Source organism: Lytechinus variegatus, chromosome 7 (genome assembly GCF_018143015.1).
Source record: "Lytechinus variegatus isolate NC3 chromosome 7, Lvar_3.0, whole genome shotgun sequence".
Lineage (NCBI taxonomy): Eukaryota > Metazoa > Echinodermata > Echinoidea > Temnopleuroida > Toxopneustidae > Lytechinus > Lytechinus variegatus.
The window spans coordinates 8748209-8770777 of record NC_054746.1 but is presented as its reverse complement, the minus strand read 5'-3'; the positions used below and the strand labels follow the sequence as shown (position 1 = coordinate 8770777).

Here is a 22569-nt window from a genome sequence, read left to right as displayed (position 1 = left end):
GCTCTCTTTGTTTATCTTCCTTTTTTTTATAGGTTCTATCCTGTTGGAATCCAAAATTCAACCAGACACAGCATACCAGAAGCAACAGGTAAATAACTCTTTAAATGTGATTTAGGTATCTGTTATTTAAAAAAAAAAAATCAGAAGAATGCTTGAACATTTGTTGGTTGTAAATGTTCCTTTCATTATATCATTTATCCCTTTTCCCCACTAGATCAATGTAAATCCTAGATTTATTCATTATGAAACACATTAAATCATCATTTCAATAATTGTAAATTAAAATGCGAAAGAAATCATCAGTGTGTCACACAATTAGCTTTCCCGTTTTCATATCACCAGGATGTACAGTACGTATATATTTAGGGACAGTGATTTTCCGCGATCGCGGAAAACGGACGGAATTCACGGAAAAGGCCTTTTGAAACGGAAAGTGGCATTTCAAACGGAAAATCACGGAAAACGTATTTTCCCTCAAAATACACAGAATAGCAACAGAAATTACTCCAAAATAACAACAAAATGAGAATATTAAATGGCCACAAAACCCCAGAAAACACGATCTCACTTCGCTACAATCATGACAATTCACACATTGTGATTGCTCTCGACATCAGCACACTCGATAGTACCCCGCGCCCGCGCCGGCGGGGTTGAGCTTCACATCGCTCAACTGCACGGTCATATGTTGCTTCCCTCTACGTTGAAGATGTAACAGCACGATATCGTGGTCTTAAAATCCAAGATGGCGGATTGGCGAAAGTCGTTGACTGATGATAACGATGTCCAAAAAACCCCAAAATTATCGATGAAATTTAATTTCACCGTAAAATAATGCTAATTATGTGAAAGGTGAGGATGTATGCATGCTAAATCAGTTTGAAATATTAAATACACCGATAGATCCGATTAGAACTGATTCTATTGTGTTGTTGGTACAGTAGCAGATACAAATTTTGGCCAGTGCGAGTGTATGCGCTGTGATTTTGCTATTCAATGTGTAAACGGAATTGTCACTTTTCCGTGTGTACAAAGTCTATGGGGAAACGGAATTTCCGTTTTCTGACGTGCTGAAACGGAAAAGGCCATTTTTTGAAACGGAAAATCACTGTCCCTATATATATCTTTTTGTGAAAATAGACGCGTAATGTACAAAAGAAAAAACAAAGGAAAAGAAATGAAGGCTGTAATTTTGATGCAAACAATCATAACTACTGAAATCCATCAAGTGTCATTTTTTTATACAGGAAATATGCAAAATGCCCTACGAAAACAAAGAACAACACACCAAATTGTCAAGAAAGAAATGAATTTATGGATATACATTCATACTTAGAACATTGTTTGAACAAACATGCATTTGTAAGTAGACTTTGCTGGCTTAACATAGTTGCGATTGATAGGATCACTCGCAACTCTTTGTAAGATGGGCCCCAGAAGTGAAGATGAAGAAAATCATCAACAAAATAGCAGAGAGTTTTGAATTCGAGAATTCCAGGGAGATTAGCAATGGAGTGATGGAAGAGGAAAGAGAGATGCACATGTGAGATTTTTAGAATGGGGATAGGATAGGTTTAGTTGGAGATCGTCTTGGAAATACGGTCATCAGTGGTGGTGGTCTGGTGGATGAAGCAAGAAGGTGTAGATTTTAAGCCTGAGTCGAATCGATTTTAAAATCGGTGTTCGATCGATGTCATCGAACACCGGTGCAGATTTTGCAAAATCGGTGCATCGAAAAAAAAAAATAAAAAATACGTCGGCCGGCCGATTCGTTTGGTTTACACAATCAATCATCAAAATATCAGTAATGTCCAACTTTACTACTACTTACTTGATTTCTATTGCCCCCAAAATGAAACCGAATGAGTAATTATGATGCTATTCACCATTAATTTGAAGTTTATTTCGATCATAGTTCGAGTCTTACTCGTCTGCTCGTGCCGAGATAATTTATGCACGATGAATTCATGAATGGAAGTCATGCATGGCCATCGATCGTGCATGCGCAGTACTGTTCTTTAATCAAACCAGAAAATGGCCGGAAATTGACGCGATCAACGTAAAATAAATCTTGCTTTCATGAACAATATTAAAATCATGACCATAGAACATTATTTAATCGTAATATTTAACAATAATTTGCATATGATAATCATTAATATGAATTTAGAGCTTGATGTGAAACGTTTGTATTTCGTTTCAATTTTCAATGGCGGACATCTCATGACGATCGACTTGACTTCTTGAGTCGAGCTAGTGCACTTGTCTAAAAAAAAATAATCATCACGTCAGGATTGATTCTCGAACATTGTCTACATGCAAAAACTCTGTTCAAGTTCGTAATATCACCATATAATAACATTTTACATGACAAAACAGAGAAAATTGCGTTTGATATTTTTTCCCATCAATTTGAAGCTAGTTTGTGCCCAACTTTGGGCTCTGATTTCATGAATGGGAAAATATGTCATACGTCATCAAACACGCATGCGCATTGTGCTTATTTTCTCGGAGCTTGGAGGAGACGTCCAGAGATGGAATAACAATAGAAATAATCCCAGTATTATTTCTTCCATATGAACATAACATACTTTGCTGACATCGTCAATATTCTTAGTATGACCATAAAATCTTGTTAAATCGTAATAATTTAGATGAATTTAGGGCTCGATTCGAAACATTCGTATTTATTTTGATCGCATGCTCAATTGCGTCTAAAAAACTGGATTGTCATTATCAGGATTAATTCTCGAACATCGTCATAACTCATATTCCACAATCTTTCCTCACAATCGTTATATCAGCATTGAATAGCAATTCAAATGACCATCCAGAGAAAATTACGTATTTATTCCCATAAATTTATTTGGAGCTCATTTTGGATCCAACTACACAATCTCAGGCAAGTTACAGCGCTCTCCGTTGATTGCAATTGTTTGCTGGCGCTGACGTCAAGCACGCCTGTCGTTTCGGGAGAGTGAGTGTACGGAGCTGCGGACGGGGCTGGTGAATGGACTGCGAATGCTAGTCGACCGAAAATCATTCGGATCGACTCTGCGTGATTCATGTCTTTATCATTGTTTCATTTTAAACTTATATGTTGTCATCTGCAAATATCATTGTTGAAGATATTTTGGAAGAATTCTGCTTTGGTCCCCGGCCTTTTTTGTGTGTTTTGTGATCATGGAAAATACAAACGAACTTTGCTCTGTCATCTGCTTGTGCAACGCTCACCCGGCCAACGCCAGCGCATATCGTCAGTGCGTAGTAGTGCATATGCAAAGCGCATCGCATCGACGCAAAAACAAGATTAAATTTTCCCCGCCTTCAATATTCGATGCATCGATGTTCGATCGAATTAGAGCTGTCGAACACCGGTTTTCAAAATAATCGATATGACTCAGGCTTAGTAGATTTGGATGAATAAAGTTCATTGAAATGGCTTCGATCCTAGCTGGTAGAAGGTAAGGTTTGTGTCAGACCAGCAACAATGGCTCAGAAACATAGAATGTGAAGTAATTCAAAAAAAAAAAAGCCATGATGTGAAAAATGTTTGATGTTGAGTAGGGAAGATGAACCAGACCTTCATCGCGATCGCGCCGGCGCTCCTACCGCGCTCCTAAAAAAAAAGAAAGAAAGCAATAAATCGCGCTCCTAAAAAAAAATGAAAAGAAAAATTGCTAAAATTTCACATGTTCGAATCCATGAAATGGCCTTCCTTTTTCCATAATTCCTTGAAATTACTTTGATTTAGTTGAAAACTATCAGAAAAATGAAGAATACCATATTCATCTCTTTCCCGACTCTGATTTTAATTTAAACTCGGTAAACAATGCAGTCCCATGTAGTCCCATATATAGATTTTCGTGGCAGCACCATGGAAGTCCACATGTGGGACTACAATATTTACCGAGGTAAGTTCAAATCAGAGTCAGGAAAGAGGTGAATATTCTTCATTTTTCTGATAGTTTTCAACTAAATCAAAGTAATTTCAAGGAATTTCAAGTGCAGAATTATGGAAAAAAGGCCATTTCATGGATTTAAAGATGTAAAATGTGAAATTTTAGCAATTTTTTTTTCCATTTTTTTTTTTTTTTAGCAGGAGCGCGTACGACATCTTGTAAACGTATTGACGTGACCCAGGCCTAGTTTCTAGTTTCACCATGGATTAATTAATAGCTAACACAGCTATTGCATATAATGTTAAGAAAAATCTACAATTTATCATACATGTATTGTAATGAATTGATTTGAGCTCCTCACGGAGAGCGATTCTGAGGAGCTCAATTGAGCTCCTCAAAAAAATAAGGAGAGCGATTTATTGAGCTCCACGAAATTATAAACGTGAAGGACTGATGAACCTATGAAAAGAGCATGAAATCTCAAATTAAATGGCCTAACATGAAAGGGAAGACCAAAGATTACATGGAAAGAACATGTACAGTGAAGAAGGAAAGCAGTATGTTCGCTCTGAACAAGGAGGATAGTGAAGACGTGACTTTGTGGAAAGACCTGAGGACGGTCTTCATGGTACAAGAGCCAGTGACCCTTCATCAGAAGAAAAATACTGACTGAAATTAATGATTGTGATGATGATTTTGGTGTTATAGGCCTACTGTCTTTCTTCTTTTCTTTTATTTTTAGTAATACCTGTGAAAGATATGAGGGGATTTGTACATGTACCAATATGCAAGCTGCAACTTTGATTCAGATAGAGTGAAAAATCTAATTGCTTAATGTGATGGCAAGATAGCATCCACATAATATTGTATACGGTAAACACTGTAGTCTGTAGATCATGTCAAACCATTACTTAGCAAGGACACATTTGTTTGCTTTATTTTGTTTCAACATGCATTATAAACAGCTACATGTATGTGTGTCATCGAGTGTAAATTAATACTTTCTATACCTAGTTCAAAACAAGTTCAAACATGTTCCCCTAAGAGAGAAAGATGATTTATAGTTTTATTCATATTTTGTGAATCAATGTATCAACAACAAATACATACTAGTAAATGTAGTCGCAGCCCTTCATTTACTTTCTCACAATTTGCACACGTACATTTCAAGAGAAAGGTTGCCCTGTGCCCGCTAGGTTCTAACTATTATTAGCCTGTCAGGAATCGGGATGAAATCCCAGTGGTTTCAGACCTGAGATGGTTCCTGAGTTCCGAGATGAATGCATTTAGACTGTCTGACAAAAGAAAATGAATATCTAAATCCAGCCTCATATCATTTTAATGTATTCTTACATGTACAATGTATTTGAGAAGGATTGGGAGTATGCATTTATCTTATCCCTGAAATAAAGAAACCTTTAAATGTATAAAATATTGGAGATCATGTTTTTCTTGTCTCAATTCGATTTGCCCAGAGAGCAACGGCATCTTCTCGTAACGATCATAATCACATGAAAATAATGTTGATGCCCGGAAGGAAAACCTGGCTTGAACCTGGGCCAGAAGGTTTAGCAAAAAATTACCGGGTCCTGGATCGGCATCAGGAATGGCTTTATTTCGGCCTTGATCCTGATTTCATCGTTTGAATTCTCATATTTATGGTCTCATTCCGATGTATATTCTTTTTTTATATGTGCCGAAATTAGAGATTACATACGGCAAACACGAAGTCAAATGCGTTGCTGACCTTGAAGTTCCGCTTGGCAAAATCAGACTCAGAATTCAAACGAAGACGTCGAGATTGAATCCAAAATAATGCCGTTTCCGATGTTCGATGTGGCTAAAATTCATGTAAAGGATCGATTAAGTCGGGTTATTTGGGAAAATATAAGAGCCCAGTACATGCATGGAGGTAAATGGTCATATTTATCTCGCTTTTTATTTGGCATTTTTTCTGAGACATAACAGCTTGCGATCTTTGCTGTTTAGCTCTCAACCTGCCTTGGCCTCTTGGCCTGGGGAAAATACCCCCCCCCCATCTCGCCGATCTCTGAGATCCAGCCCAGCCTGGCTCCTAGCATTTCATGAAAAGTACATACTTTTTTCACTGATGATTAAATCATGGACCTACTATTTAATGCAGAATCACAACTCACAAGTATTTTACTGTTGTGCCATATAACAGCAATAAAAAACAAATCTATTTTCATTACAAACTATATACAGGTAGGTTTGTAGCAAAAATTGCTTGGTCATTTCTTCAGTGTACAAGTATCTCTCTGAGCAGCATTCACAAACATGCCGGTGTAACATATCAACATGTGTCTTGAATGAAAAATTATTGTAAATGTTAGTGTATGGCACAGGTTGTAACTGGAGAAGAAAAAAACATGGACTTTGTGCTAGTCCAGTTCTTTGAATAAAGAGCAACGTGATAAATATTTGTTTAATTCATAGATCCAGGTTATTTCATGTCCTTGCATGCTCTGATCAGCAGTCAAGCAAGCAGCACCAGATACCCATGTACATGTAATTGGTATTTGCTTTTTCACATGAATATTCATGCCTCATTGCTTATCTTCTGCTTTTTTTTTAATATATTAAAATTCTTAATGGTTTTTTGGATTCCATCTGAATGTGATCACCTATTTTTTGTTTTTATTATACTCTACTTGAAGTTGAACATCAATCCTGGGCATATGATTCACGTGAAAAGTGAATTAATTTCACAGCTAAGGATTTTATTTTATAATATAATTTCACATTTTCCCTTTTTTCACCTCCATTGGTCTTTATTTCAACAGTATCTGTTGCCATTTTTTGTTTCTCTGAATGACAGGAAACTCTAATTGTTTGGTCAGAGAATGACAATTATGACTTGGCTCTTAGTTTCCAAGAGAGAGCAGGCTGTGATGACATCTGGGAAATCATCTGCCAGGTAATTCAAGTTCAGTGAAAAAAATGATTCAAATGTGTTCACTGTTGAAATGTATTTTGGATTAAATATTTACATTGGGAGTAAGTAATAAATGACTGGGGAAAATATTGGAATGTTATTTTGTTTAGAAAAATATTGCATCATGCAGTGAACTAGGTATATACATGTACAATGTAGGAGGGTAGTTTAAAAGGTTTTTTTTTAATACTGAAAGGTAGTTTTAATGGAAAAGGCTGTATTAAGGTATTTAAAACAGGTAGTTTGAACTAGCTTATTGATGGGCATTATACTTAATATGGGGTTAAAATATTTTACTTTGCTAATTGGTATTTGATTTGAATAATCAACAGAACAAAAATCATTTATTGCAGTCTTTGGCAAAGTTAATGTAAGCATAATATATGGCTCCTAATAAAGCATCAGTGGATTGGATGTACAGTGTGAAAATTCATATTTCCCCCACTTTTGACAGGTTCAAGGGAAAGATCCATCGGTTGACATTACGCAAGATGTCGTGGATGAATCCGAAGAAGACCGCTTTGAGGAACTCCCTGAAGCAGCCACACCTATCGAACTACCTCCTTGTGAAATCAGCAAACTGGAGGAGATAACAGAGCTATTCAGCAGTGCTTTGCAGTCCCCCATCAAACGGGAAAAGCTTGCCATAGCAATAGAGAAGGAGAACTACATTCGGAAACTCATTGAACTATTTTGTATTTGTGAGGACCTTGACAACAACACGGAGTGCTTACATTATCTCTACGAGATCATGAAGAACACCATACTCCTCAATAAGACGTCGCTCCTCGAGATTCTGTTTTCAGACGAACTTATCTACGATGTGGTAGGCTGTCTAGAACACGATCCCAATGCGACGGACTGTCGGCGGCATCGGGAGTATTTGAATTCAAAGGCGAACTTCCATGAAGTGATCCCTATCACGAATAGAAACCTTTTGAATAAAATCCACCAGACTTACAGAGTTCAGTACATTCAGGATGTCATTCTGCCCACACCTTCTGTCTTTGAGGAGAACATGTTGTCAACGCTTAGTTCATTTGTCTTCTTCAACAAGGTGGACATTGTAGATATGATTCAGGTAATGTTTCCTTTTATTCAGTTTTTCATATTTTTGTGTATATTCATGTAAGATATATATTAGGCTATGATTATATCTTTGCAAGGTTATAGTGGGTTGTAAAATATTGTAAAAGCACTGCACTAGACACATGATTAGCCACAATTTGAAAATGAACAAAGTTTTCCAATGATATGAAAGTTAAAACAATTGCTCCAAAATCACAGAGATTACATGTACAGTATATTTCATCTGATCCAAATTCTGATGTGGGATATTCAAGTGCAAGAACTTGGTAAGCCAATAGTTTTGTTATACTTAGAAAAAGGTGCTTTGAGAGTGGAAATATCTAGAAATGTTACCTGCCATATAATTTGACCACCATGGTTACTTGTATTTGTCATCATTTATCCTTGTTCGTGTATTTATACATTTCTGTGATACACCTGTAGGTGGTCTTCATAATTTTTAATTAATTGGTTATCAATTCATTAAATTTAGTTTACGGTAGCTTGTGTGAAGTGTGTTTCCAATTTTGAGGGAAATTTCCAATCCTGCATCAATAAATGTCAACCATCCAAACCTTGGAGCTATTCATGATTTACATTATTGTGCCTGCATAATGTTATCTTTGAGGTCTTTTTTACTGTTCAGTCACAAAATATGAATATTGTAGATTTACAAATGACTGTTTTCTCTAATTAGTTGGTTTTCATTCTCATTCACGTGTCATCATGGCATTGATAGAACTTTACGATTATAATCCAATACAACTTTCCTGTACATTTCTTGTACCCATTGTTTTGATAATCTTTACTCTTCCTTTTTATCTTTAAAACAAGTACATGTATGCCTTTTCTTTGATGTCCTAAGCAGTTTTTTGACCTCAACTTCAGGAATTACATGTACAGATAAATTTACATCATTGAAATTCATTGCTTTTCATGATATTTCATATTGTGATACAAATTGGTTTGCCATTTTCATTAGAAATTTTGATTGAATTTGTAAACCACTGCTTGGTATGGGTTAGGGAATCGGGTAAAATCCTGCGCAAATTACTGGGGGAAATGAGTTACCGAGGGCACTGTGGTAGACCATCCTCATTCTTCTAGGAACCTGGCAAAGAGTGCATCAATTTCCATGCCTTTCCTGAATTGATTGGAAAGAGAAGAAAGGCAGTAATATCCTGACCAGAAAATGGTTATTAATGGAATCATATTCTTGCCAGTGCATGCATGAAGCCCAAATATCCTAATCACAAGAAGCATGCATGTTGGAAAACATGTCATGGAGTAAAAGCTGCAGTGCAGAACATTGTATTTACATGTATGAACGGGGGGGGGGGGGAGTTCACAAAGATTTAAGGATGACTTAAAATCACATTTGAATGCGTAGTTGCATGTGTTGTAAAAGGCATGACCGCATTGGTCAGATCATGCCAAGAGGTTGCGCAGTACTGCGTATTAATAAATAAGATTGCATTTTGCGTTATCATATTACATGTCGTCATTTCATTCCTAAATGTGAAACACCCCTGGGGTCTTGGATGTTTTTGTTGGAAAGATACATGTTTGAAAGTAAACAAAACATGTAATTGTGCTGCTGTGTACATGTACAAATGGTATTTATACCAAGGCTATAAATATTTTATGTACATGTAATAGACCAGTTCGTAATTACTTCATGGGCAATTTTGGTCAAATGACCTTTCACTTCTTTCATCATGATAGGCAGATTTCAAAGCAAGATATTACGTAAGTTTGCCTTACATAGCAGGATGAAGGAATTGAATAGACCAGGTGACCAGAATAGCACACCAATGAACGCTTAATGAAGGTATTTGTTGCATTCCTACTTTGAATGCATATCTTAGCATGTTGCACAATGTACTTGACAAACTGTGAAATACTAGTCGTTCGTGGAAGCATTGTTGTTTTTTGTGGATGTAAATGAAAACGACAATTCAAAAGAATATATGAATAATCAAGACATCAAAGTTGGTGCTTATCTCATTAGATTTTAAAGCACCATGTCACTTTAGTGCAAATGACCTTCTTCTGATCATGCGTAGAATCTTTTGATCATGCGCAGAAAGGAACTACGAACTGGCTTATTGACCAAGTATAATTGAAACCTATTTTTCATTATTAAGAAAACTAAATTATTTGTAATTATATTTTTGTTTTCACATGTTCATTTAGTCCAAAAGAGAGTGTCACAAAGTTAACACTACTACTGGATTGTATAATTGCATTACATTTACTGAATGTTGGCAAAGCTGCTGGGTGTTCACTTGTTGAATCCAGTTGAAATTTAACAGTGGATCTTTTAAATTGTGTTGGAAAGCCACACTTAGAGGCTCAGCCCTGTTTATTCTTACTGGTGTTACTCAATTACTTTGTATTAGATAATGTACAATTATGTCAATTATCTGAACAAAATGCTTGTATTGACAATACATACATGTGTACATTACAAGCTTGTACAAAATTTGTCAAATTTGTACCTCATGTAAATTCACTCTTAGTATAATACTTCACTGCTTTGTAAAGGAACGGGATTCAACAATTGACAAAGGTGTATTTACTGTAAGATGGGTCTTGTCATTTATTTTATAGATCTATGCCAATGCACTGGCATGAGAGTTAAAGGACAAGTCCACCCCAACAAAAACTTGATTTGAATAAAAAGAGAAAAATTGACACTGAAAATTTCATCAAATTCAGATGTGAAATAAGAAAGTTATGGCATTTTAAAGTTTCGCTTCATTTCACAAAACAATTACACGCACATCTCGGTCGGTATGCAAATGAGGAACTGATGACATCACTCACTATTTCTTTTGTATTTTATTATATGAAATATGAAATATTTTTATTTTCTCGTCATTGTCATTTGAAATGAAGTTTCATTCCTCCCTGAACACGTGGAATTCCATTATTTAAACATTTTGTGCTTCAGGCAAGGAGATCCTAATCGTCAAATTCGTAAAAATTGGATTATTGTATAATTCAAACAATAAAAAACAAAAGAAATAGTGAGTGACATCATCGACTCTCTCATTTGGATGTAACTGGCTCGTTCATATAACTATTTTGTTAAAAATAAGCGAAACTTTGAAATGTCATAACTTTCTTATTTTACATCCGGTTTTGATGAAATTTTCAGCATTGTGCTTGTCTGATTTTTCTCTATTGATTCAAATCAACATTCTTCTGAGGTGGACTTGACCTTTAAATAGACATACATACATGTATCTCATAGCAGGATTAATGTTTTTCTTTGAAAGTAAAATTGTAAAATACAAATATTTGAAAACTATAATTTTGTTAATATGTCACTTGCTTCCTTCTTTCATTGGGATGGCAGAACATGTATGAAGTCTAATGTGCAAATTCATGTAATGGTTAGTTTTGAGCCATTATCGTCAAGGACACCATGATAATAAGGGATGTTTGCACAGTACAACACTTCATTTCAGTGTGAGAAAACTTGTTGAAGGAGCTCATCAGTATTCCATTAAACATACGTACCTCTTCGTAAAGAACCCTTTTGAACCAAATCAATACCGTTGCTTTGCCACTTTGTAGGACGATGAGAAATTCCTGCCCGAGCTCTTTGCACAACTCATCAGTGAGAGTACGGAGAACCACAGGCGGAGAGACCTTGTTTTATTCCTCAAAGAATTCTGCTGTTTTGCTCAGAATAGTCAGAACAGGGAAGGCTTCTTCAAGGTGAGCACATGTTCTTGTTACTTTTTGAAAAACTTATTTAGTCAAATGACTCCCCCTCCCCCCGACAAACCAAAAATACATGTATTTAGATACATTAATTTAGTTACAACTCATTTCGATTTGGATTGATACAGTCATAAATAAAGCATTGCACAATATTTCTATTCTAATTCTAACAAACTTGTGTTACATCCAAACTGATGTTCTTTTTTGAGAACTTTTTTTTGTATGAAAGTAGTACTTTCAATGTACTTGGGTTTTATGCTGTGATTGTTCCTCATGAATGTCAAAATTGTAATATTATTTGCTTTGTTATGTAATTTCTGTTTTGTTTTGTTTTTTTCAATATTCAGACGTTATCAAGCTTAGGTATTCTCCCTGCCCTAGAAGTTGTCTTGGTGAGTTGAGTCTTAAGTTACTATTATTATTATTATTTATTCGGCATAATCAAACATATATACAACAAATACAAACAATAGGATAAGGAGAGTCACATGGATGCCGGGAAAGGAAAAAGATTAACTAAATAACTATAACCCGAAGGTCTTCCTTTCCAATCCATGTGACTTTACAAACATAACATGCATGTAACACAAAAATTGTAAAATACAACTGTAGGGGAGACCGGGGCCAGCTGGAACATGGGGCAAGCTGAAACACCGCAACCCTCTTCAAAGCCTGCAAAACTAATTCATACAACACTGCCCTCGATCGATCCCTACTAATAATACAACAGTGTTGAATTATCATTGCAACAAACTGAGGGCAGCACTGCAAAAAATCTATTTCACAGGCGTCAAAGAAAACCACAATGCTCCAACCCACCCCACGCTCCAACCAACCCCGGTCCCCCCCACAGTTGTTGAAGATAATAACAAATTAAATAAAAATCAAATAAAGAATCAAGAAGAAGTGTCAACCTTGGTAGAAGTAGAGCTCATAAGAACAATAAAAAAAATAATACTTAAATGTGAGCACGTGCCCAGATTGATGCATTATGAATGAAAAGGGCACTGTGCAATAAAATAATTTAGCATGTGAGCAAAATGATTAACATATAAATTAAGTTTTATTAGACCCTATACATGTAGGCAGAGAAGCCAACACTATGATTGAGACAAGAGATTACTTACATAGTCTGATGACATTCTATTTATGATATTTCTATATTTTTGTTTGTTTGATAAATTTCTTTTTGTCTTGTATATCAAAACTTTATCATATGTACTTCTAAAAAATGGGTTTTGTTATTGTTTTTGTTATTATTAGCATCATCACTGTATTAATTTTTATTATTTTGAATCCATAAACTATACAAAAAAAATATTTATGTTTAAAATAATATTCAGTCTTACTCTTACAATTAGATCGAAAACGTCTAGGGCCCCAAAACATGAAGCTCAGTGGATCATGGGGCTGGTTTCGATTGATTTCATTGATTCTTGTGTTTAATCAGTGGTAATAATCAGCACCTCAATCGATAACTCTACTTTATGTAAAACAGCTCAGGATAGATTTTCAACATAAATTGCTTGTTATAAAAGCAACAATGTTTTTATTCAATTTTCTTTATTTATAGGGTATGGATGATTCAGAGGTTAGGCAAGCAGCAATAGACATCTTCTCCTTGGTCGTAGGATTCAATGCGTCTATGGTTAGGGAGTTCATCATGCATGAAGGTTCATCATCGGAAGACGTGAGTCTATATTCTACTAAAGGGGTGGGCGGTGTAAAGGCCCTGTCACATTGTCGCATGCAAGCCTTGCGGATGAACTGCAGGCACAAGTCGCCCACAACATTATTTGGGCAAATCAGACTAGTGCTCGCTCCTGCAGGCAACCTCCTGTGAAATACAGGCGTGATACTGTCAATGCGTGTGGCCTGCAGAGGGACAGTGATTTTCCGCGATCGGGGAATTCACGGAAATGGCCTTTTGAAACAGAAGGTGGCATTTCAAATGGAAAATCACAGAAAACATATTTTTCCTCAGAATACACAGAACAGCAACAGAAATTACTCCAAAATCTCAACAAAAAACGAATATTAAATGGCCACAAAACACGATCTCTCTTCACTACAATCATGACAATCCACATATTCTGACTGCTCTTGACTCCATCACCACTCGCCCCGGCACTTGGCCGGCGGCACGGCGGGGTCGTCCGTAGCAAAAACATTTACATGCACACATACATAGTTTGATTTAAACAACATGGTTATGTGTTGCTTCTCTCTACATTTGAAGATGCAACATCACGATATTCCGGTCTTGAAATCCAAAATGGCGGATAAGACAAAATCGTTGACTGCTCGAAACGATGTCCAAAAAAATAAAAAAAATTATCAATGAAATTTCATTCAACCGTAAAATAATGCTTATAATGTGAAAGGTGAGGATTTATTCATGTCAAATGTGTTGGTCAAAGTATTTTGTGTACCCGCATTGATACGATTAGAGCAGATTCTACTGAGTTGTTGGTACAGTGGCAGATACAAATACGGAATTGTCATTTTTTATGTACACAAAGTCTATGGGGGAAACAGAATGTCGTTTTCTGACATGCTGAAACGGATTTTAAGCTTTTCTGAAACGGAAAAGGCAATTTTTTTTTAAAGGAAAATCACTGTCCCTACCTGCAGATGACCTGCGGGTAGCAGAAATAGTCATCCAAAAGTCATGTACAAGGCATGCAAGGAACAATGTGACAGAGCCTTTACATAAAAAGATGATGATTGATATTTGTGATTGATAGCAACTTTTTGTGCATGGCTTGCCAAAGACCTACAGTTGTACAAGTGATTTTATCTTTTATGTAACAGGGCCTGAGGCTGAAATGAATCCATGGCCACCCCTGTCCATGGATACCCCTCTGATTGCCTTGATACCCCTCTGACCTCTGATTGGCCTTGGATTTATGTGCCCTTTTTGTGCCTGCCCTTATTTTTCTTATTTGTACATGTCTTTTTGCTGTACTATAGTACCCATGAAAAAGAATGATGGCCTCAAGAGAAATTGTTTATACCTCATTCTTATCGTCATGCAATCCCTTTGCCTTTCGTAGCTGATGCAAAAAGTATGAAGCCTGCAAAAAAAATTCTACACTAAAAATGATTGCCACAACTGGGGAGCGTTTCATGAAAGGACTTGTCAGACGTTTTATCCGACAAGTACTGTTTTATCCGACAGTTGCTATAGTAACAGTGCTTCTGATCTGACAACTTGTCGGACGAAAATATTGATGATTGCCACAACTGATATCAAGATCTGACACGATCACTACGATTACTCCAACATATCTACCACGGTTTCAATCTTGGCGTAAATTATGACGGTAGGAACAAGGTATAAACCACTGATCTGACACATGATTTGATCCAGAATCCCAAGTCAGACTGTCCTGTATTTGACCGCATCTCGTTTCCTTACTTTCCCCAGCAGTCACCCCTCTACAACCCCGCACTCGAGTCGACCCAAGCTGTATAATCTCCTATTATTCTTGTCAGATGCGTACATATTGAAACAATGCTGAGCATCTTGTAGGGTATCGATGAGCTTGAGTTAACAACTGTTTCCTTCAATCAAGCCCAGACCACACCAATTACTCATTCATAGTAATGAAAAGGAAATGCTTATTTACTTCAGAAAACATGTATGAGTGATAGGAATAGGACTTGAATGTGTTATATCATTAGGGTTCCATTTCAAGAAGACTTGTTAAATATTATAATAAATACAATTTTTTTTAACAAGTTTATCATCAGCCAATAACATTGAAGGATTTTGGTAGCCTTTAACTGTTGATGCGAATTTGTTATTGTAACAAGTTTTATGAATCAGGCCCCAGGGGCCCGTTTCATAAAGAGTTACAACTGTTGTAACTTACCTGTTATGGCAAATACCATGCTAACCTTGATTTTGATTGGCTACTGAGCCCTGTTGCCATGGTAGTTGCCATGATGATAAAGTTGCTCTTTGAAACGGACCCCAGATGTTTTGTAGAAGGTCACTATTGTTAGAGAAAGTGTAATTTTTAAACGGCATCATACATGTATGCTGATATAAATAATGACAAATACATTTAAGAAGATTTTCCAGAATAATTTGTCTTTATATAATGGCCTTAAAGTCTTACAGTTTCCAAATTATTGACTTTGAACGTTATATATCAAGGTGTTGTTTAGCTGTAGAATTAGTATTCTCTTGATATAGGTTGTATTGAATTATATATATAAATCTGGTAATATAGTATGTAATCTTTGAATAAAGATCTTGTGTGTTATTTCGAAATAGGACTCTTTTAATCTCCTTAGTCTTCATTTAGATACGATGTTGCAGTATAATCACCTCTTTCTTCACTGAACCATAATCATAAACTCATAATTCTCATATTATTGTTATTGTTGTGGAATGGCAGTAGTTATCCATGCAATACCACATGAATGTATTCCCCAATGTTGTTTTACATAGATTGAGAATGACATTCATTTTTAGTGTTGTTGAGGAGCCATTCATGTTCTGTGTTGTTTGAGAGTGCTATTCATTTTGAGGTGAGACATTCATATTTAGTGTTGTTTTGTTGAACTATTCATGTTCAATGTTGTTGAGAATGACATTCATGTTAGGGCGTACCGTTCATGTTCAATGTTGTTGAGAATGACATTCATGTTAAGGTGTACCATTCATGTTCAATGTTGTTGAGAATGACATTCATGTTAAGGTGGACCATTCATGTTCAATGTTGTTGAGAATGACATTCATGTTAAGGTGGACCATACATGTTCAATGTTGTTGAGAATGACATTCATGTTAAGGTGGACCATTCATGTTCAATGTTGTTGAGAATGACATTCATGTTAAGGTGGACCAATCATGTTCAATGTTGTTGAGAATGACATTCATGTTAAGGTGGACCATTCATGTTCAATGTTGTTGAGAATGACATTCATGTTAAGGTGGACCATTCATGTTCAGTATTGTTGAGAATGACATTCATGTTAAGGTGTACCATTCATGTTCAATGTTGTTGAGAATGACATTCATGTTAAGGTGTACCATTCATGTTCAATGTTGTTGAGAATGACATTCATGTTAAGGTGGACCATTCATGTTCAATGTTGTTGAGAATGACATTCATGTTAAGGTGGACCATTCATGTTCAATGTTGTTGAGAATGACATTCATGTTAAGGTGGACCATTCATGTTCAATGTTGTTGAGAATGACATTCATGTTAAGGTGGACCATTCATGTTCAATGTTGTTGAGAATGACATTCATGTTCAGGTGTAACATACTTTGTCTACCTTGTATACACCCATGCAGGATGTACTACTAATCAACCTTGTCATTGAGCAGATGATTTGCGACACCGATCCAGGTAAGTCAACTTATTAATAGCTACCCTTTGCTTCTTCCATTTCAAGGCCTGACGGCGGCTCTTGCTTTTACTATGTGTAAATATAGAAAGTGGAATTTATGTTTTCTAAGTCATGTCCACCTTATTCCTAAATATTGCAGAGCTCTCAACCATCTTGACTTGAGAGAATCTCATTTTTTTTCCTATTCAAAGCTTTTTTTTTTTCATAGTTCATTCCAATTTTTGAATGATTTTACTGTAAGCTACTATGAGAAATGCAATTTCTTTCATACATTTTGGCAAAATCATCCCTATTTTTCAAATAAGAAGGTTGGAAAATCTAAGGTTGATATTCACACTTAGTGATGGAATAGTTCAATGGTTCTTTAATATTTTGTGATGAGTCTTAGTGACAACATTGTCTAGATATCAGAAAATAGTGTTTTTATGGTAGAGCTGTGTGATAGGCATTAGTTTTATTGAATTAAGCAAAGTGATTTATTATTTAACTTGATGAAATTGTTTCAAATATTACCTGCATTATTGATATTGTATTTTTTTTTGTTATGTAGATCTTGGCAGTGCCCTTCAACTGATGAACATCCTCAAAATGCTTGTAGATCCTGAGAATATGATGGCAACTGGAGTTGTGAGTTATATTCTAATTATCTATTGATTAGAGCTTAGTTTTTGGATGATAACTGAGCAAGATTTCTGACATCTTTTCAATTCTCTGTGAGATAAACTATTTTGTTTCCTTCTTTTCAAAAGTAAATACTGTTTATCTCAATATATGATTGATATATTTTTACCATGTCATTCCCTTGTTTTTTAATGCTTAAATGATTCAGCCTTGTTTGTGAATTCAGTCAACTGGACCCTGTCTTACAAAGAGTTGCGATAGATCCAACCAACCTGAAACGTATGGAAATCCATGAATGTCATATTTTTTCTGCAGAAAATTTGTGCAATTGTACGTTGTGAGCAAAAAGATGCACCCTGAATTTTCAAGAAAAACAATGAATGTATGAATAAACAGCATATATCTAGAGAATATTTTTAACAAACATGTATTTTAGATGTTGACATTGTTGGCTTTCCAAAGTTTTGGTTGATCGGATCAACCGCAATTCTTCATAAGCCGGGGCCGTGATCCAACTTGCAACAGTCACAATATTCTGTGCTACTCGTGCTTCTTGCATGGCGGCCATGGTGTTTATCACCGTCACAAAAGATGACTTCACAATAGTGCATGAATCGCACAATGTGCCACCATTTAATCCTGCATCTAGGGAGCATTTCACAAAACAAATAGCGATCTTTACTGATCTACTGAAATCCCTGCATCTGATTGGCTAAGAGCAAAATTGTTACTGAAATGTGCCTTTAAGTTAATCTATAGGGCTGTTATTAACTTGATCAGCTATATCTTTTTATTGTGGATTTTCTTTTATTTGATATTCCATCCAACTAAATTCTTGCAGTGAGACAAAATACGTCAAGAAAATATATACTCTTTTTATGTTCGCATATGGTTTTCTTTCTTTGAACCTGTAATTTACATTTATTTATTTTTGTGTGTATGATACATAAATTGTTTTCATCTTTTCCCCTTACTTTTTGCAGAAGACAGAGAAGACAGAATTCTTGACATTCTTCTACAAACACTGTATGCACGTCCTTACCGCTCCTCTCCTTGCCAATACGATAGATGACAAACCCAGTAAAGGTAAGCTTTATTTTAAGATTGATAAAACTGAGCCTCATTGCATAAAAGACATTGATTTTGAAACTATGCCATTCAATGGTAACTTTCAGAGTCCTTGATTTTGATTGGCTGATGAGCGCTGTTACCATGGTAGTTGCCATTGGATTGCAAAGTTACCATAACAGTAACTTTTATGCAAAGGGGCTCTGGGCTCTTTCATCACACTTAGAGAGCATTTCATGAATCAAGTGGTGGTTTTCACTGGCTATTGTTTCAAACTACTGAAATCCTTGCATGTGATTGGCTGAGAGTAAATTAGGAAAAATCACTAACTAAACTTTGCATGAAAGGCTGCCTTGTTGTCAATGACTAGTAAGTAGAAGTCATTCATTTTTTTCTTGCCTGCAGAGCAAGGCCATAGGCACCGCTTTTCTGATGGCGGTGGCGTCGGCGTCTACATCAAATCGTAACCTAAAGTAATCAAGTATCATTGCTCATCTATCAAGGTCAAATGTCATTCAGGGTCAAATGTCATTTATGAACATAGTATTAGATTATTATAGGAATGGCGTTTTTTGTGAATGATTATTTTATCAAAGTCAGCACTGTTGCCATATCGAATTGTGTAATGTAGACAAGACTGCCAGAGGCGCTCCACTTGTTATTTTGGCTGATTTGTTCATTACCTTTTTTATTCTGACATTTCAATTTAAATCTTGGAACAATATGCTTCTTTGATTTCACTGTTCATCCCGGGGGGCCACTTACATTGGCGAGTGGATACCATGCGCGACCAAAAAAACACGTAAAAAGGGTGTCTTTTTCACAACAGGGCACGTTACGTACGTAACGTGAAAAGGGTGTCAAAAACACAAAAATAATGAAAAAAGGGTATCTAATTCGCTAGGAAGATTACGTGTTTAGGGTCGAATTTGCGGGGATGATAAAACAAAATTAAAATGTTTTATAAAGGATGTCCTTTTTGCCCCAACACTTCGTGTTTAGAGTCCGATTTGCGCGAGGTGTAGAAGGTGGGGTCGTACTAAACCAAATAAGGTAAAGCCGAGAACCAAAGGACCCGTAACAAAACATTCCTGTACTTGTTTAGGGGTTCATTTCAGGGAATATTTGCCAAGAGTATCGTTTTGTTTCCAATACTTGTTAAGGGTAGGGTTTCACACGGCAATACTTGTTAAGGGGTGCATTTTCAGAATATGGAAATTACGTGTTTAGGGTGCTTTTCGAGACCCCATGATCGCGCATGGTATCCACTCGTGAATGGAAGTGCCCCCCCCCCCCCCCCCCGGGCTGTTCATCCATTTTCTTTTTATTTACCTGTTAACATTGTACTCAAACATAAGATTATTGGCGTAGGTATGGATTTCTCATGCAGTACTTCCTGACTTTCATTGTCTTACTTCTTCTTCAACAGATGACTACCAGACATCCCAGCTGTTGAGTTTGATTCTAGAATTATTAACGTTTGCAGTGGAGCACCATACGTACCACATAAAGAACTACATCATAAACAAAGATCTTCTCAGGAGAATATTAGTCTTACTTAGATCTTCGCATCATTTCCTTGTATTATGTAAGTTTTGGAAGATTTGTTTTTCATCTAGAATAAAAGATAGTCATATTTTTCTTGTATTTATTATACCTACCCCCCCCCCTCAAAAAAAATCACTTGATTTAACAAAATATGGGGTATAAACAAAATATACAAATCAATTATTCAAAACAAAAATAATACTGCATTGATAAATAATACTACCTAGTAAATTTACCTAGTTAAAGTTGTATCAGCAAAAAATGTAATTTTTGCAACTATTATTACTATTATTATGATCATCGGGGTTACATTTGTATGGTATTATTTAACTTCAATAGTGGAAACGCCGTGGTGTGCGGTTCTGACTCTCGCCTTGTAATCAGAGGGTCGTGTGTTCGAATCCAACCATGGCCTAGCGTCCTTTGGCAAGGCGTTAATCCACACTTTGCCACTCTCGACCCAGGTGTTAAATTTGTACCCGGTAGGATGTGAAAGCCTGTATGTAGTATGCCTAGCAATTGAGTCTTGGAACTCCCCATGGACTGCTCCCCAGGGAGTGGAGAAGGTGCATACATTGTGTGCGGGCATGCAAGGATCCGATGACCGGGGTAATAATATGTCTGTATAGCGCTTAGAGACGTCGTTCCAAAGTATTGAGCGCTATGTAAATGCGGAATATTATTATTAGTAGTAGTATTAACTTTTTTTCCCCTTTCATTGTCAATTGCAGGTGCTGTTAGGTTCTTCAGGAAGGTAGTAGCCATGAGAGATGACTTCTATAATAGGTATATTGTCAAAGGGAACCTCTTTGAGCCCCTCGTTAGTCTCTTCAATGTCAACCGGTCCAAATATAACCTACTCAACTCCGCTCTCATCGAACTCTTTGAATTCATTAGGATAGTAAGTAGAATCAAATACTCTTGTAATTCCTTCGATTTGATAAATGTATTGTTTTGATGAGTTATGTGAGATGAGAATTTGGAGAATCCTTTGTTCAGTCCCAACTCTTTTAGGGCTTTGCAGTCATTTGGTTAAAAGAGTAACATTTTAACTTGAGAGACTGTTCCAAGTACAGCAAACACCATTGAAATGTGTGGCAGAGCTTTTATTTAGAAAAAAAAAGATGAATTCTTATAGTAGTCTGCCGTACAATTGTACATAATAATGTGTTTTTCATTCAACTTGTGCTTCAATTATTTTATTGGCTATATGATATAAAGCTTTTTCATATAATTCAATGCTATTCCCCACCTCCACCATCGCTCTTCATCAGAGATTTTACCTAATTTGACGCATCATTTCTCTTAAATCGTTTCCATAATATGGATATTGCGTAATCATCATCCTGTTTTGATCACCAGGAGGGAATCAAGATGCTTTTGACACACATAGTGGAGAAGCACGGTGAAGAGTTGAAAGGCGTGGACTATGTAGCAACATTCAAAGGGCTTAGTGTCAAGTATGAACAGTTCATGGACAGAATCAACACCAGGCCCAACTTAGACAAGTAAGTCAGTATAACAATTTCCTTGTCAGTATTTTGTATGGTATGGTACAGTTATGTAGAAACATGTTCTTTGGAAGATATTTTTATCTCATTATTTATGCTACTTTGTACAATTGTTGTCCATTTCATTTGTTAATATTTTTTAGATTTCTGTCAACAATGACATGAAGTTCTGTCAGAATTAAACAGTGCTTGCATTTTACTTTTGACTGCTGGTTTGGGATTGAATGTGAATGATATTCTCTATATAGGGACAGTGATTTTCCGTTTAAAAAAATTGCCTTTTCCGTTTCAGAAAATGTTAAATTCCGTTTCGGCATGTCAGAAAACGGAAATTCCGTTTCCCCATAGACTTTGTACACACGGAAAAGTGACGATTCCGTTTACCCATCCAGTAGCAATAATACAAGTTAACGCTCGCGCTGGTCAAAATTTGGATCTGTCACTGTACCAACAACGCAGTAGAATCCGCTCTAATCGGATCTATGCGGGCACAAAAAATATTTTGACACATATATCTAACATGAACACATCCTCACCTTTCACATGTCTAGCATTATTTCACTGTTTGAATGAATCTTTATAGATAATTTGGGGGATTTTGGACATCGTTTCGAGCAGTCAACGATTTCATTCTATCCGCCATTTTGGATTTCAAGATCGTGCTGTACATTTTCAAACGTAGAGGGTAGCAAAACACGACCTGAATGATTTCAATACGGCCGATCGACTGCACCTGCCAGAGCGGCTGGGAAGAACCTGGGCGAGGGGCCGGGGTACGATCGGATGTGA

General features: G+C 36.3%; 1 protein-coding gene across 4 annotated transcripts in view; it reads left to right on the top strand.

The window, feature by feature from the left end:
• The window catches only part of LOC121418369 (serine/threonine-protein phosphatase 4 regulatory subunit 3A-like), a 35319-nt gene that overhangs the window by 5752 nt on the left and 6998 nt on the right, over positions 1 to 22569 (top strand). For all 4 annotated transcript variants that reach the window (XM_041612200.1, XM_041612199.1, XM_041612198.1 and 1 more), the window contains exons 2-13: positions 33 to 88; positions 6742 to 6840; positions 7313 to 7939; positions 11512 to 11655; positions 12009 to 12053; positions 13235 to 13351; positions 16977 to 17031; positions 17583 to 17659; positions 18637 to 18739; positions 20151 to 20309; positions 21001 to 21170; positions 21632 to 21777. In XM_041612200.1, the coding sequence (XP_041468134.1) occupies positions 33 to 88; positions 6742 to 6840; positions 7313 to 7939; positions 11512 to 11655; positions 12009 to 12053; positions 13235 to 13351; positions 16977 to 17031; positions 17583 to 17659; positions 18637 to 18739; positions 20151 to 20309; positions 21001 to 21170; positions 21632 to 21777 (1798 nt within the window). The remainder of the gene's footprint in view (positions 1 to 32; positions 89 to 6741; positions 6841 to 7312; positions 7940 to 11511; positions 11656 to 12008; positions 12054 to 13234; positions 13352 to 16976; positions 17032 to 17582; positions 17660 to 18636; positions 18740 to 20150; positions 20310 to 21000; positions 21171 to 21631; positions 21778 to 22569) is intronic.